The 12,565-nt window shown below is 37.8% G+C and overlaps 2 protein-coding genes across 3 annotated transcripts; one reads left to right on the top strand and one right to left on the bottom strand.

Moving 5' to 3' along the window:
• Nucleotides 1-56: 56 nt before the first annotated feature.
• LOC141912103 (uncharacterized) lies at nt 57-8,521 on the top strand. Of its 2 annotated transcripts, XR_012620124.1 has the most exons (6): nt 57-146; nt 1,732-1,760; nt 1,871-1,948; nt 3,379-3,541; nt 4,721-4,950; nt 5,253-8,521. XR_012620124.1 is itself a non-coding variant. In XM_074803321.1 (5 exons), exons 1-5 carry the CDS (start codon nt 120-122, stop codon nt 4,865-4,867), a joined length of 444 nt encoding a protein of 147 aa, XP_074659422.1. In that variant the 5' UTR covers nt 57-119; the 3' UTR covers nt 4,868-8,521. The 2 variants fall into 2 exon arrangements, 1 of the variants encoding a protein (XP_074659422.1); XM_074803321.1 differs by having other exon boundaries at nt 4,721-8,521.
• Nucleotides 8,522-9,123: 602 nt separating this feature from the next.
• LOC141911948 (uncharacterized) lies at nt 9,124-12,232 on the bottom strand. The gene is made up of 5 exons (XM_074803069.1): nt 12,019-12,232; nt 11,219-11,327; nt 10,758-10,868; nt 10,154-10,232; nt 9,124-9,750 (listed from the first exon to the last, which is right to left on the bottom strand). The coding sequence occupies exons 1-5, from the start codon at nt 12,189-12,191 to the stop codon at nt 9,659-9,661; spliced, it is 564 nt and encodes a 187-aa protein (XP_074659170.1). The 5' UTR covers nt 12,192-12,232; the 3' UTR covers nt 9,124-9,658.
• Nucleotides 12,233-12,565: the final 333 nt, after the last annotated feature.

Below are 12,565 nucleotides of genomic sequence, written 5' to 3'. Positions count from 1 at the left end.
TAGAAATGAATCAATAAACTCCAATTGAATTGAACAACATCAACAAAATGGCGGAGTTTGCTGCACCAGTGTCCGTGACTCTGGGCCGATTCGCCTCGAAATATTTACTGTTCTACTCGATGACAGTCGTCCTAGGCGCCAATTCGGTAAGTAAATCCAATCATTGGATACTCGTCTTTATTTTAATCGAAGAAATGTTATTTTGGGAGCGGAAATTCTCGAGTAATCGGTCGTTCAAAATTGACAATTTGTTGATCGTCAGTCAGTCATCACGATCAGCTGATCTCTACTAAAGTAGTTACCCTTCAGTAATCACAAAGGCCTGGTCGATTTAACCAGTGTCTTGATTTTGTTCTCGACTTTTTAAATGCATGCATTGCTGGCGAGGGGTAATTTGAGAAATAGAACATTAGATTTGTGGCAGTGGTGCGTCGGGCCAGCATTGCCCTTTGTTCATCAAAATTGGCCACCTGATTTTTTTTTCACTTCATTGTCTATTTGCAAATGACCCATATCATGCGTATTAATTTGTGATTACGTAGCTCATTCTATATTCTCTCATTCTCCCGTGGAATTGGGCTAATTACCGTTTCTTCATTGACATCATGTACTCATTTCCCGGATGAAACTACTGTGTTGCACTAAGTGGCAATTTAGTTAGGCCTACCTTACTTAACCTAACCGATTAGTGATTTTATATTCGGATGGTTTTTTTACCAACTGAAAATATCCGATCGTTAAACGAAACCACAAACAGGTAACTGAGCTCACGATTTCGAACAAAAAAAGAATCAGTGTCCCTCGAAATTCCTTTTTGTAAATATTGATAGCGAATATAGGCCTAGTATATTTGTAAAATTGATATAAGATGAAAATTTATGTTAGGCCTATGTTCGGTCCAGGGGCCGGTTGCATAGTCATGGCTTAGACTTAAGACCAGTCTAAGACCAACTTAGTTCTATAGCTAATCTAACAACTTAAGACCATTCTTAAGATTTAAGACCACTTTTGAACTTAAGTCACGACTGTGTAACTGGCCCCTGGTCTATATCGTTATTTGGGAAATCATCATTAATACAGATGAAATCTATGAAATCCTCTCTCAGCGCATCGCCGAAACCACAAACAAGAAACCGCTGATTTCTCATGTAGATAGCGCGATGAATGCAAAGTCGAATAGCGCCCTATAAAAACCTATTAACCCTTTCCGTGCTGACTAATTAATACCCTATAGCGCTTGAGAAAATTTGGGAAAATTCCACCCTAGTGTGCTGAATAACGGGAATATCATTATAGTGCGTCTACACTGCAGCGCGGTGTATCATTAGTTACTAATATTTCACTATGTTTGACAGGTGCTGCCATCTTTCAAGAGAGATAATTACTGATTACTAATTAAATCAATACACCGCAGTGCGGTGTACTAGCAAAATCCATCACTGATTTATACACCGCACTGAAAGGGTTAAACATTGATGCGTGCGTCCACACCGTGGTGCAGTGAATCGTTAGTTACTGATGTTTCACTATGTTTGACAGGTGCTGCCATCTTTCGATAGAGATAAAAGTAGTTACTAATTACATCTAAACACCGCAGTGCGGTGTACTAGCAAAATCCATCACCGATTTATACACCGCACTGCAGTGTAGACACACTGAAAGGGTTAATATTATCATAATTTATTATTATTAGATTCAGTCAACCTGTCTCAGTATATCGTTTATTTCTAGGTATATGGATATTACTGCGACAGCGGACGGTAAGCTTATAAATATATCACACACGTGTATCGCGTCTAAATGAAAATCAACTTTGAATCAAATCTTGCTTCTCGCGAATAGAATATTTTTATCGATCTATTTGTTGTAGATGCGGAGAAGAGGAATATTGCTGCGGTGATAATAAATGTTGCACGTCGTACATGGTGTGGCAAAACTGGTATTTCTGGTATGTAATTTCGACAGGGATTGGTTGGCTACGGCTCCTTGATTCTTTAAAAAACTCCTTCTAAATGCTTTTGAAGGTGCTTGATACTCCTTAGGTTTGAGCAAAATATCAGAAACTCCTCTAACCCCCCCCCCCCCCCCTAATTTGAGAACTAGGCTTCGATAATTCGGAAGTTGTACATTAATCTTATTCGGTACCAGATTCAGGATTTTTTTCTTACCCTGATCTGTGGTTGCTGAATTAGAAACAGAGTTTAGTTATGTCAAGGATGCATACTGCTGATTACTGATTAATTTGAACAGAAATATGAAAGATGTTACTGAGGGTCTTACTGTTGATTACTGATTAATTTGAACAGAAATATGAAAGATGTTACCGAGGGTCTTACTGTTGATTACTGATTAATTTGAACAGAAATATGAAAGATGTTACTGAGGGACTTACTGTTGATTACTGATTAATTTGAACAGAAATATGAAAGATGTTACCGAGGGTCTTACTGTTGATTACTGATTAATTTGAACAGAAATATGAAAGATTTTACTGAGGGTCTTACTGTTGATTACTGATTAATTTGAACAGAAATATGAAAGATGTTACCGAGGGTCTTACTGTTGATTACTGATTAATTTGAACAGAAATATGAAAGATGTTACCGAGGGTCTTACTGTTGATTACTGATTAATTTGAACAGAAATATGAGAGATGTTACTGAGGGTCTTACGGTTGATTACTGATTAATTTGAACAGAAATATGAAAGATGTTACTGAGGGTCTTACTGTTGATAACTGATTAATTTGAACAGAAATATGAAAGATGTTACTGAGGGTCTTAGTGTTGATTACTGATTGATTTGAACAGAAATATGAAAGATGTTACTGAGGGTCTTACTGTTGATTACTGATTAATTTGAACAGAAATATGAAAGATGTTACTGAGGGTCTTACTGTTGATAACTGATTAATTTGAACAGAAATATGAAAGATGTTACTGAGGGTCTTACTGTTGATAACTGATTAATTTGAACAGAAATATGAAAGATGTTACTGAGGGTCTTACTGTTGATAACTGATTAATTTGAACAGAAATATGAAAGATGTTACTGAGGGTCTTACTGTTGATTACTGATTAATTTGAACAGAAATATGAAAGATGTTACTGAGGGTCTTACGGTTGATTACTGATTAATTTGAACAGAAATATGAAAGATGTTACTGAGGGTCTTACCCCCCTTGATTACTTGAAAGGTGTTACTGTCGGGTCTGAATGTTGATAACTGATTAATTTGAACATTTTCTTTCATGTTTCAATGAAATGTTGAGAAAAATTCACATCATTATTGATGCACTTTTCAGAGGTTGGCAGCCAGGTGCAGCGAATTTTGATAATAATATTGATGATTTATGAATTGTATTTTTTTTGTCTTTAGGTTCGGTTTAGTATTTTTTCTGATATTGCTGTCGGCGTGCGCGAGTTTCTGGAAGTATCGTTTAACGTATTACGGGGCGGCGATCGTAATCCAGGGCGGTAATCAACCGTATTCTCGATTACAACACGACGACCATGACGATGACATTCGTTTACCCATGCAGGTAATCTATATGGACAGTGTTTTCAATAAGAGCCAGGTCCCAGACCTGTCTGTCGTTTGAACAGGACCCGCCTATTTTTTGAAAACAGCTTTCGTTTCAGGGACTGTGACATATTATGGGACCCTCCTGTTTTTCAAAGGGACCTGGCTTGGTAATTTCTTATTGAAAACACTGATGGAGATGTGAGGGGCGAATTAACCCGTCCTTTGGTTCAATTTGACAGAAGTGGGGCGTAAAATAAACCCTTATGGTCTGGGTTCATGATGCTGGGGTTTATGTCCTATCATTGCTTAGCTGGTGAATGAAAAAAATGGGCAAGGAAAGAATGGCCAAGCAGGGTCCGATCTAAGGAATAAGGACCACATGCCCGGGGGCAAGCATATCTGAAATTTTACTTGCCCCCTCCAAAATCTACTTGCCCTACACAAGCAGTCCAACTGTTGTATCGATTGGCAAAAAGCTTTGAGACATAAAATTGCACTAGCCCGGAGGACAAGTGATAATGATATAATGCCCTTATGATAATAAACTTGTCCCGGCAATCAGACACTGCCAAGGTATTTGCCTAGGAAAAAAATGGCCATGGAAAAAAAGGCCAACGACGATTGAATAGAAAACTATTTAGCTATGTCTACACTAAGCTCATTAGACCCTCGTTAGAAAAGTGTCTCGATTGTGAAATTGTGACGCTCCACTTTTCGGCCGTTTGTTATCATCGTTCGTACACGTATATACAAAAAAACCTGTTTTTAGAACGGGTCTCATTTGAAATCAGAAAATTCCTTCGTCCGTATAGCGTCGTACTATTCTACTCTATAAAACGTATCGTATTCGATCAGAAAATGAATATCAGAAATGATAATGTAATTTTCACAGGATGGCCACTTTTGATCGACTTGCTTTTCCCCCGACTTATCCCTGACACACACGTTGTTTTCCCTGACTTGATCTGCTAAGAATCCGATCAATTAACACAGTCAAATACGTAACACATACACAGAAACTGTTTAGTTGTACGCATGATCTAGCAATCTCAACAAATTTTCCATGACTTTTCCCTTTATTACAAAATTCCTTGACTACTACATGACTTTTGACCTTATTTCCAGGTCAGCGGCCACCGCGATAATCGTCATTTCCCGAGGTCGACTTATTTACGTTTTTCTCTTCGCGTTTCAGGGATCTATGTTTCAAGGAAGCCACGTCAATTTGCCGCCGGCCTATGCAAAATATTCGCACAAGAAAACCAGTACGGAGTATAGCCCGCCGCCGCCGTATACACAGGTGGAGCCACCTGATGGACCTCCACCGCCGTACAGTTCATAGACACCAACCGCGTTGCCGTCGAATCTATCGACGTATCGGGAATTTCGCTTCTCGGCCCGTCGTCGGGTCCGGACGAGAAAAAGGTTTTGAATTTCTTTCTTTTTTTTAAATGACGTTCGCTTTAATCTAGTAATCAACCACACGAAGTGAATATTTTGAAAGGGGTCGGTTTTTAGATTGTTTTTACGAAAACCGACTCAAATCCTTTTAAAAGATTTGACTGGCCCCAGTGAAACCGGGTTCACCTTGAAACCGGGTTCAGCGCTCAGAACATTTCGTCATGAATTTTGATCCCGACACGAGAGAAAAGTGCGCCGTTTCTCCTTCGATATTGCGACTGAATTGAAAAACTTTCTCGTTTTTTTTTTTTCTCTTCATTTTTAAGAATCACCGCGTTGCGTTACCATTCAGAGAAGCAATAATAACGGCGTATTGTTCCACGATCAACAGAGTTGCCGATAGTCGCGCCGCGGCGTCGCGAGTAAAGACATTTTGCGAGTTTTTGGAGTCGGAGACACGTTTTATTTTTACTTATTTTGATTTTTCGACTAAGATTTAATTGATTATTGATATATTATTTATAGTTTTGACTAATGGGTAGGAGTTCGACGGAAGGTGGGAAAACTTCATTAGTTCGAAACTTTGTCTATGACTTACTGAAGTCCACACTTCGTCATCAGTCGACCGATCTTAATCCATTCAATGCAATTCTACACCACAGTGCGGTGTATACATCATGCAGGAACTTTGCCAGTATACGTATGGCATCGTGGTGTGTTCTGTTGATGTTATTAGTATATAGTTTGAAAGATGGCGGCAGCTGTCGTCAAATATAGTGAAATTTTGCGGCACACCGCACTGCGGTGTAAAGACACTCTATAGCGGTATGCTCGTTATTCAACACACTAGGGTGGACGTTTTTACATGTTCAAAATATCCCCAGTATTTTCAGGTATTAATTAGACAGTACTGAAAGGGTTAAAAAGGCTTTTTTTAGCCTATTTTATTTCGCGATCCATGTCCCGATTTTCACATGACGATCATTATTGAAGTCACCGCGAAATATTGTTCGTCGTTTTGATTGCTAATCGTAATTTTAATTTGAGAATTCGATTCTTGGGTTAATTAATTATCGTGAATCGGAAATTAACGAATTACTATCTCGTAAAGAGGAAACTGACTAATCGACTTCGGTGGATCGTGATTTATTTATTTATTTGTTTATTCATGTTCATTCTTGGTAGTCGCCATTCTCCACTTTTTTACGTAATTTATCGGGTTGTTATCGCAATTCGCCAAACTGCTCGAATCTTGATATCGTATTGTTTTCATGTCACCTGCTGTTGTTTAACTTGCGACTTGTAACCTAATTATCGATGTCAAACTTCGGATAATCATCGGATAGTTTGGTGCGGTGGCTGGCTGAACCAGTTAATTCCATGACTTACTGACTAAAGCGCAGTAGTCCGGTTACTCACTTGTGTACTGTAGTCCCAGGGTCGGATGCAAGGGGAGAGCGCAGGGTAGGTGTTGATGGGGAAAATGCCAAGTTGCCCTGAAGTTTCACAGGAAAATTGAAAATATTAAACTGATAAAAGGTTATAATTCAAAAGCTTTCATTCTCTGTAATTTCAAAAATAAGTTTCTGATGAGCTTTCTTTCGGGTACCCTTTTAATTATATGCAACCGGTATGCCCTATTTTGGGGGTGCACCCTGAATCAGACCCTAGATCCGCCCCTGAGTCCTGTTACTGACTAGACTAGATGTAACCCCGCTTTAAGCCATAATTTATTTGATCTTGAAGTTTTCACTAATCTTATATAACATGTAAAAAATCCATGATTCTTTGCCCGGTATTTTTGCCGGCGTTTGAGTTTGGATCGCCATATTTTTCTGTTTTAAAAAATTCACCGAGATATTTGTCGCCGATGATACGTTTGATGCATTTAGCGGCCAAAATCTGTATAGTAGATATAGATATGTATTACTCATATTACGAGGTATTACTGGTAATATCAGTCACTTATGATTATTCGCTAGAGATAAATGGCTGACGAAAATCTCATTTTGTCAAACTGTCGACCCGGTCATTCAACCTGTCAAATCAGTCGACTTGGTGAAATATTAGAAAAGTTTTTTTAATCGGTATATTTTGGTGCCAACGCTGTCAGGTTTATAAGGAGTAAGAGACAGAGTGTACTGTGAACTGTCCGTACTAGGCTATATGGTGCAAATGACTTGGTTTCTAACGCTTTGAGGCTTCGAAGAGAAAAACTCGATTGTAAAAAAATTTTCAAGGGCTCGAAGATCGTTCGTTGTTATAAACAGGCCTCGGCAGCCCGTTCAACGGTTGTGGTTTAGACACAACGAAGATGAACTAATTTTGACTCGCACAACAGTGAAACTGTCTCGGTCTATAAAACCAAAGCCCGAGCTTTAAGAATAGCTAAGTCCGTTTAGCATCCCAGTTACATTTCAAAGTGTGAATATATATATATATATAAAAACTGAAAGTATTGTTGTGAATATGAATAAATCATAGTTTAAATGTTTAATTATTGAATGAATTGTTTTTATGTGAACGTTGTATAGAGAAAATACCGACCGGTTTATTGAAACTTACGCGCCCGCTTTTTTGACAAAGTATCTAATTTGCATTTTAGACTTTGAATTTGATACTGCAGAGTGATAACTGATTTTAAAAAAAAAAGTACCCAAGGTACGATACCGGATAATGGTATGCATTGGCGCTCCCTAAATAGTGCTGAGGCACAATTTTCGAAACATGCTTTATGTGGTGCAGTCTACAATGGTAAGAAAAATTTGAATTAATTGTGTACTGTTAACCCTTTCAGTGCGTCTACACCGCAGTGCGGTGTATAAATCAGTGATGGATTTTGCTAGTACACCGCAATGCGGTGTATTGATGTAATTTGTAATTATCTCTATTGAAAAATGGCAGAAAGTGTCAAACATAGTTAAATACTAGTAACTAACGATACACCGCACTGCGGTGTAGACGCACTATAGTGGTATTCCCATTGTTCAAAACACTAGGGTGGAATTTTTTAGAATTTTCAAATTTTCTCTAGCACTATAGGGTATTAATTAGTCAGCACTGAAAGGGTTAATAACCTGATTCGAAAGATGGGGTTCTTACGTGTTTTGGAAAGTTTTTGGAAAATCGGAATTTTTTTCCAGCCCCTGTGGAAAAGCTATAGAAATTTGTTATGGTAATGCTTACATCGAGGTAACAACCATCATAATTTTTGTTTTTTCATTTCAAGTTTAAATTTTGGACGTGGACCGTGAACAAATGTATCTTTTTGGCTTTTATTTGACTACAAAATAATTCTTTCAGAAAGATAATATGAAATAGTAGAACTTTGAATTCACGAATTAAAAAGATTTTCCATAAGCAATGCCCATGCCAAACAGGCTCCATTTTTCAAGGTAAACCAGACTTTGCCCATTGGCAATTTATTTCATCTAAGAAAACAAAGTCGCTTAAAGTTTTACTTCCTTGTATCGAAGTATTGAATTTGAAAATGAATTCTAGTCTATTGCGCCCATGATTTAGACCCCGCCCCCTACGCATCTCATTACATCGATACATGTATTATATTGTATTGTAAGTATTGTGTTATTGTAAATATGATATAAATACGTATATACATGTAGTTATTATTAAAATCAATAATAAACTATTTGTACATTAAAAAAAGCAGGTGTAGACTTAATTAAAATTTTTGGAGTCTCTCAATTGTTCCGACAGACGGATGGACGGACAGCAGCAGAAGATAGATCCATCGCTATTGGGGACATTGGAGTAAAGGGGATACTAGAACCAGTTACACCGCTGTGAGTCACAGATTTGACTCTGAAGAGTTAAACTGCTGTAAAATAGACGATGGTGGAGGTGCTGTCTAGAATTAGCAAACTTGAGGACAACTTGTTATTTGAATGTTAACTTATAAGAAAATCCTGAGCTTTCGCTACTAAATGTATAGAGTAGCTTCATTAGGTTAACTTCTATATACACGAAAGCTCGTACTTGCGATAAAATCGAGGAGTTAACCTAAGTTCAAAGTACTATTTGTCTTTACATTGACCGTACCATTGAGTACGTGTAGTTGATATGGAACCTGTGGCGCCGTCTATAACACTGTCCTGTACTATTTTTATATACACACATTGAAAACTTCAAAGACAACTTTTTAATTAAAGTTAAACAAAATCATTTATTATTTGTCAATGGAAAGTCGATGCGTTTTACAAATGTCGATGAAAACTTTACAAATACAAATCACCTCATTTTCTACAAATTGATCGGCGACGTTTTTTTTTCTGGTACAAAAATTGTCATGCATAGAAAATTACATCGAAAAGATTGTCGACAAACAGTCTCAACTATTTACAAATTACAAGAGCCATTTACATAAAGTACGACGCGTTCACAAAATTGCGTAGATTTTAGCAATGATGTCATAATCTACGCAATTTGAGGCGTATGGAAATATGGCCACTTTCTAAGACTCCCCTTGTGGACACGACCTGTATGGATGTATGAGTACGCTCGCACTAAGCGTGGACGATTGATGTGACTAAACCGGGGCCCAGTTTGACTCATCCCCGATCCCGGCGGGGATTTGAACCCGAAGACATCGCTACACTCAGCCACGGAACAAAACTCACACTAGTCGATACAGAGTCAAATGTTCGGTATTGATGCCCGGTGAATGGTACGTACTTTATGAATATTGGTTCCTTACAGCTGTATAAAGTTTTTACTAATATTTATCACAGTCGGCTGAGGAGAATTGAGTGCAAATCGAATCGCTTGTTTTTTCCGAGTATTTGGTGTCTTTATCTAAACCAGCTCCTGAAAATAAATCGTTTGTAGAAATTCAAACTCTATCAGTGAGTCTTCACTGCAGTGCGATGTATAAATCAAGTCATGGACTATGTGAGTACACCGCACCGCGGTGTAATGTTGTTAGTAGTAATTAGTTTTCATCTCCTATCAAAAGATGGCAGAAGCTGTCAAAGTTAAATATTAGTAACTAACAATACACTGCACCACAGTGTAGATCCAATAAAAAGCCCATTATTCAACACAAAGGGATGGAATCTTATTTAAATTTCCAAATTATCTCCAGTACTTTTGGGTATTAATAAGTCAGCACTGAAAGGGTAAAATAAATAGGTAAGTAGGTGGACTACAGTAAATTCGATGATGATATGATTGATATGATATATATGATTGATATTGATATGATTCGTACCTGTTATAAGATTGTGTAAGTTGCAGTAATTAGTTCCGTAGTCTAAGATAGCGTACCACGTGTCAGAGGATGATCTAGCCTAAAAAACAACAAATTATTAAGAAAATTTTATAAACTTATAGTCCCTTGAAGTAACAGAACATTAAGCGAAGATCTAGAAAAACTACATTAAATCACTGTAGTTAGGGCGATCATCATGTTGATAACTCAGGGGCAGATTTAGGGGGTGGTCTCGTTGCGCGGACCCCCGCCTTCTCATTGAGTTAGCCGCCCTTTTTGACAAGACAAGAGATCATTAAGACCTGTAAATCTGACCCTCATCCTCTGGGAAATTGAATTTTTTTGGATGTAATTCTTCAAAAATGTCTAAAACTGAGGCCGGAACCCCAATCGAGGTCTTTGTCTTGGATGCTTTATCCAAGAAATTTCTGTTTTTCTTCAAATTTTCCAAGATCCACTTCCGCGACTAACACTCAGTAAATAGTAAATTGAATTGGAAATACAAATTGGGACTCATAAATAGAGATGACTTACACTGACTGACACACGGTAAATTGAAACAAATTCTGACTAAAAAAACGGGCAAGACTTCATTAGCACGTACCTTAACTCGGCATAAAGTTCCTGAATTGAATGTAAAGTTTAACGTGTCGTTGTAATGTTTTACGGGAGTCGTGTGTTGAGCTTCAATCGTGTTCGCGGTCGCCGAGAGTAACTGAAAAATAATACCCCCCCACATTAAATCAGCACACAACAATAGTTGGGTTTTACGTTTATTTCGACACGGGTAAGTTAACTTGTTATTTCGACATTTCAATTAGCGCAACAGTCATCTTCAGGAATACCGGATCCAGTTCCGCAGTCATGAGTTAGAATTAACACTCAGTTAAAACTAGTTCATTTTCAATGAGTTAACTCGAAGTTAAGTCAAATCTTAATTCACAACAGTGGAACTGGGTCCAGGTGACCAATTTAGGATACAGTCGAAAATCATATTTACTGAAGGAAACCCTTGAATACGCTCGTGTTTTTTCAATGTTTTATATAAGGTTTAATAATTGTTACCGTATAAAGACATTTTTCTCCACCATTTTTACAATTATCATCAGTTTTCCATACAGATATCTGATTTAGTATTTTATCACGAATTATTTTACAATCTTCACCAAATGTCCTGAAATTAGTACATGAATGAATATACTGATATATATATATATATAAGATTGTGATAACAGGACCCCTGAGTGATCACAGGGGCTCCGGTCACAGGATCTTGAGTGATCACAGGACTCTAGTAATAGGACCCGAGTGATCACAGGGCCTCAGTCATAGGACCCGAGTGATCACAGGGCCTCAGTCATAGGACCCGAGTGATCACAGGGCCTCAGTCATAGGACCCGAGTGTCATGGCGCTGTCATATGACTCCTGATCAAAAAGGGCCCCAGTCATAGGATATCTAAGTGATCACAGGGCTCCAGTCACAGGCCCCCTGAGTGATCATAGGGCTCACAGTCATGACTCCTGGGAGCGACTGCACTTGGTGTCCCTAATGGTTATGTACCGGTACCTAACCTTAGCACTATTCGTTGGAAGGTGACTCAAACTGCAATTAGACCAAACTGCTGATATCGGAGTGCCCAGTTATATAGGACTCCACTCTGGCACTGTATGAGTTCAAGTTCTGAGAGATTTTGCCCCCAGTATTATCCTAAAACTTTTTTTATAAGGTAGGCCTACCTAGTAAGATACTGGGGTCAAAAACGTTAAGTGTCAGGACCCTGTGTAAAAGAACATGTACATTTATAAACAAACAAGTGAAATAGTAGGTTGTTATTATTTATTGGCATTATTGCTGGTAACTTACCAATCAATCTTACAGGACGCGTGTAAAGGATAAGACCAGGCTAAAGCTGAACACAGTACAACTAATGAACCAGTAACTGTTATTATAGACATGATCGCTATACAAGTATCTAACGAACAGCACGAATGAGTGATCCGCAGTAAAATAGAACTCGGTGACCGACGATTTCGCATTTTATATAATCAACACAAAGGTCGACATATTTACACCATCACATGATTGTCATGTGACACAGAGAAATTTCGCCGGCGTATAATTTTTGCTAAATTAATAATTCAATCGAAATATCTTAAATTACACACTTATCCTAAAATGATAACGAATGAGTTTAAAAGTTTGTTCTTGAAAATTGTTTTAATTTAACTTGTTTTCGGAAAAAAAAGATCGATTTAGTTGGGTCAAAATTACTTTTGACAAAAACATGAAGCTCTAGTGTAAATTCTGCTGGATGAAATATTTGCTCATCAATATAGAAATAAGCAGTGTTACGCTTCAAAAGTCTGGTTTTAATTGAGAGAACTTTTATTCGATTTGGTTTTCTAAATCT

This window comes from Tubulanus polymorphus, chromosome 10 (assembly GCF_964204645.1).
Source record: "Tubulanus polymorphus chromosome 10, tnTubPoly1.2, whole genome shotgun sequence".
Classification (NCBI taxonomy): domain Eukaryota; kingdom Metazoa; phylum Nemertea; class Palaeonemertea; order Tubulaniformes; family Tubulanidae; genus Tubulanus; species Tubulanus polymorphus.
The sequence above is the reverse complement of the archived record's forward strand: the minus strand, read 5'-3'. Positions and strand labels throughout refer to the sequence as shown.

What these genes read in the sequence shown, in the direction of transcription:
- LOC141912103 (XM_074803321.1), top strand. Translation starts at nt 120, where the DNA reads ATGACAGTCGTCCTAGGCGCCAATTCG. An exon ending in TCGTCCTAGGCGCCAATTCG is followed by an intron (nt 147 to 1,731) that starts GTAAGTAAATCC and finishes GTTTATTTCTAG; the next exon opens with GTATATGGATATTACTGCGA. An exon ending in TATTACTGCGACAGCGGACG is followed by an intron (nt 1,761 to 1,870) that starts GTAAGCTTATAA and finishes TATTTGTTGTAG; the next exon opens with ATGCGGAGAAGAGGAATATT.
- LOC141911948 (XM_074803069.1), bottom strand. Translation starts at nt 12,191, where the DNA reads ATGCGAAATCGTCGGTCACCGAGTTCTATTTTACTGCGGATCACTCAT. An exon ending in GAGAAAAATGTCTTTATACG is followed by an intron (nt 10,869 to 11,218) that starts GTAACAATTATT and finishes ATTATTTTTCAG; the next exon opens with TTACTCTCGGCGACCGCGAA. An exon ending in GAACTTTATGCCGAGTTAAG is followed by an intron (nt 10,233 to 10,757) that starts GTACGTGCTAAT and finishes GTTGTTTTTTAG; the next exon opens with GCTAGATCATCCTCTGACAC.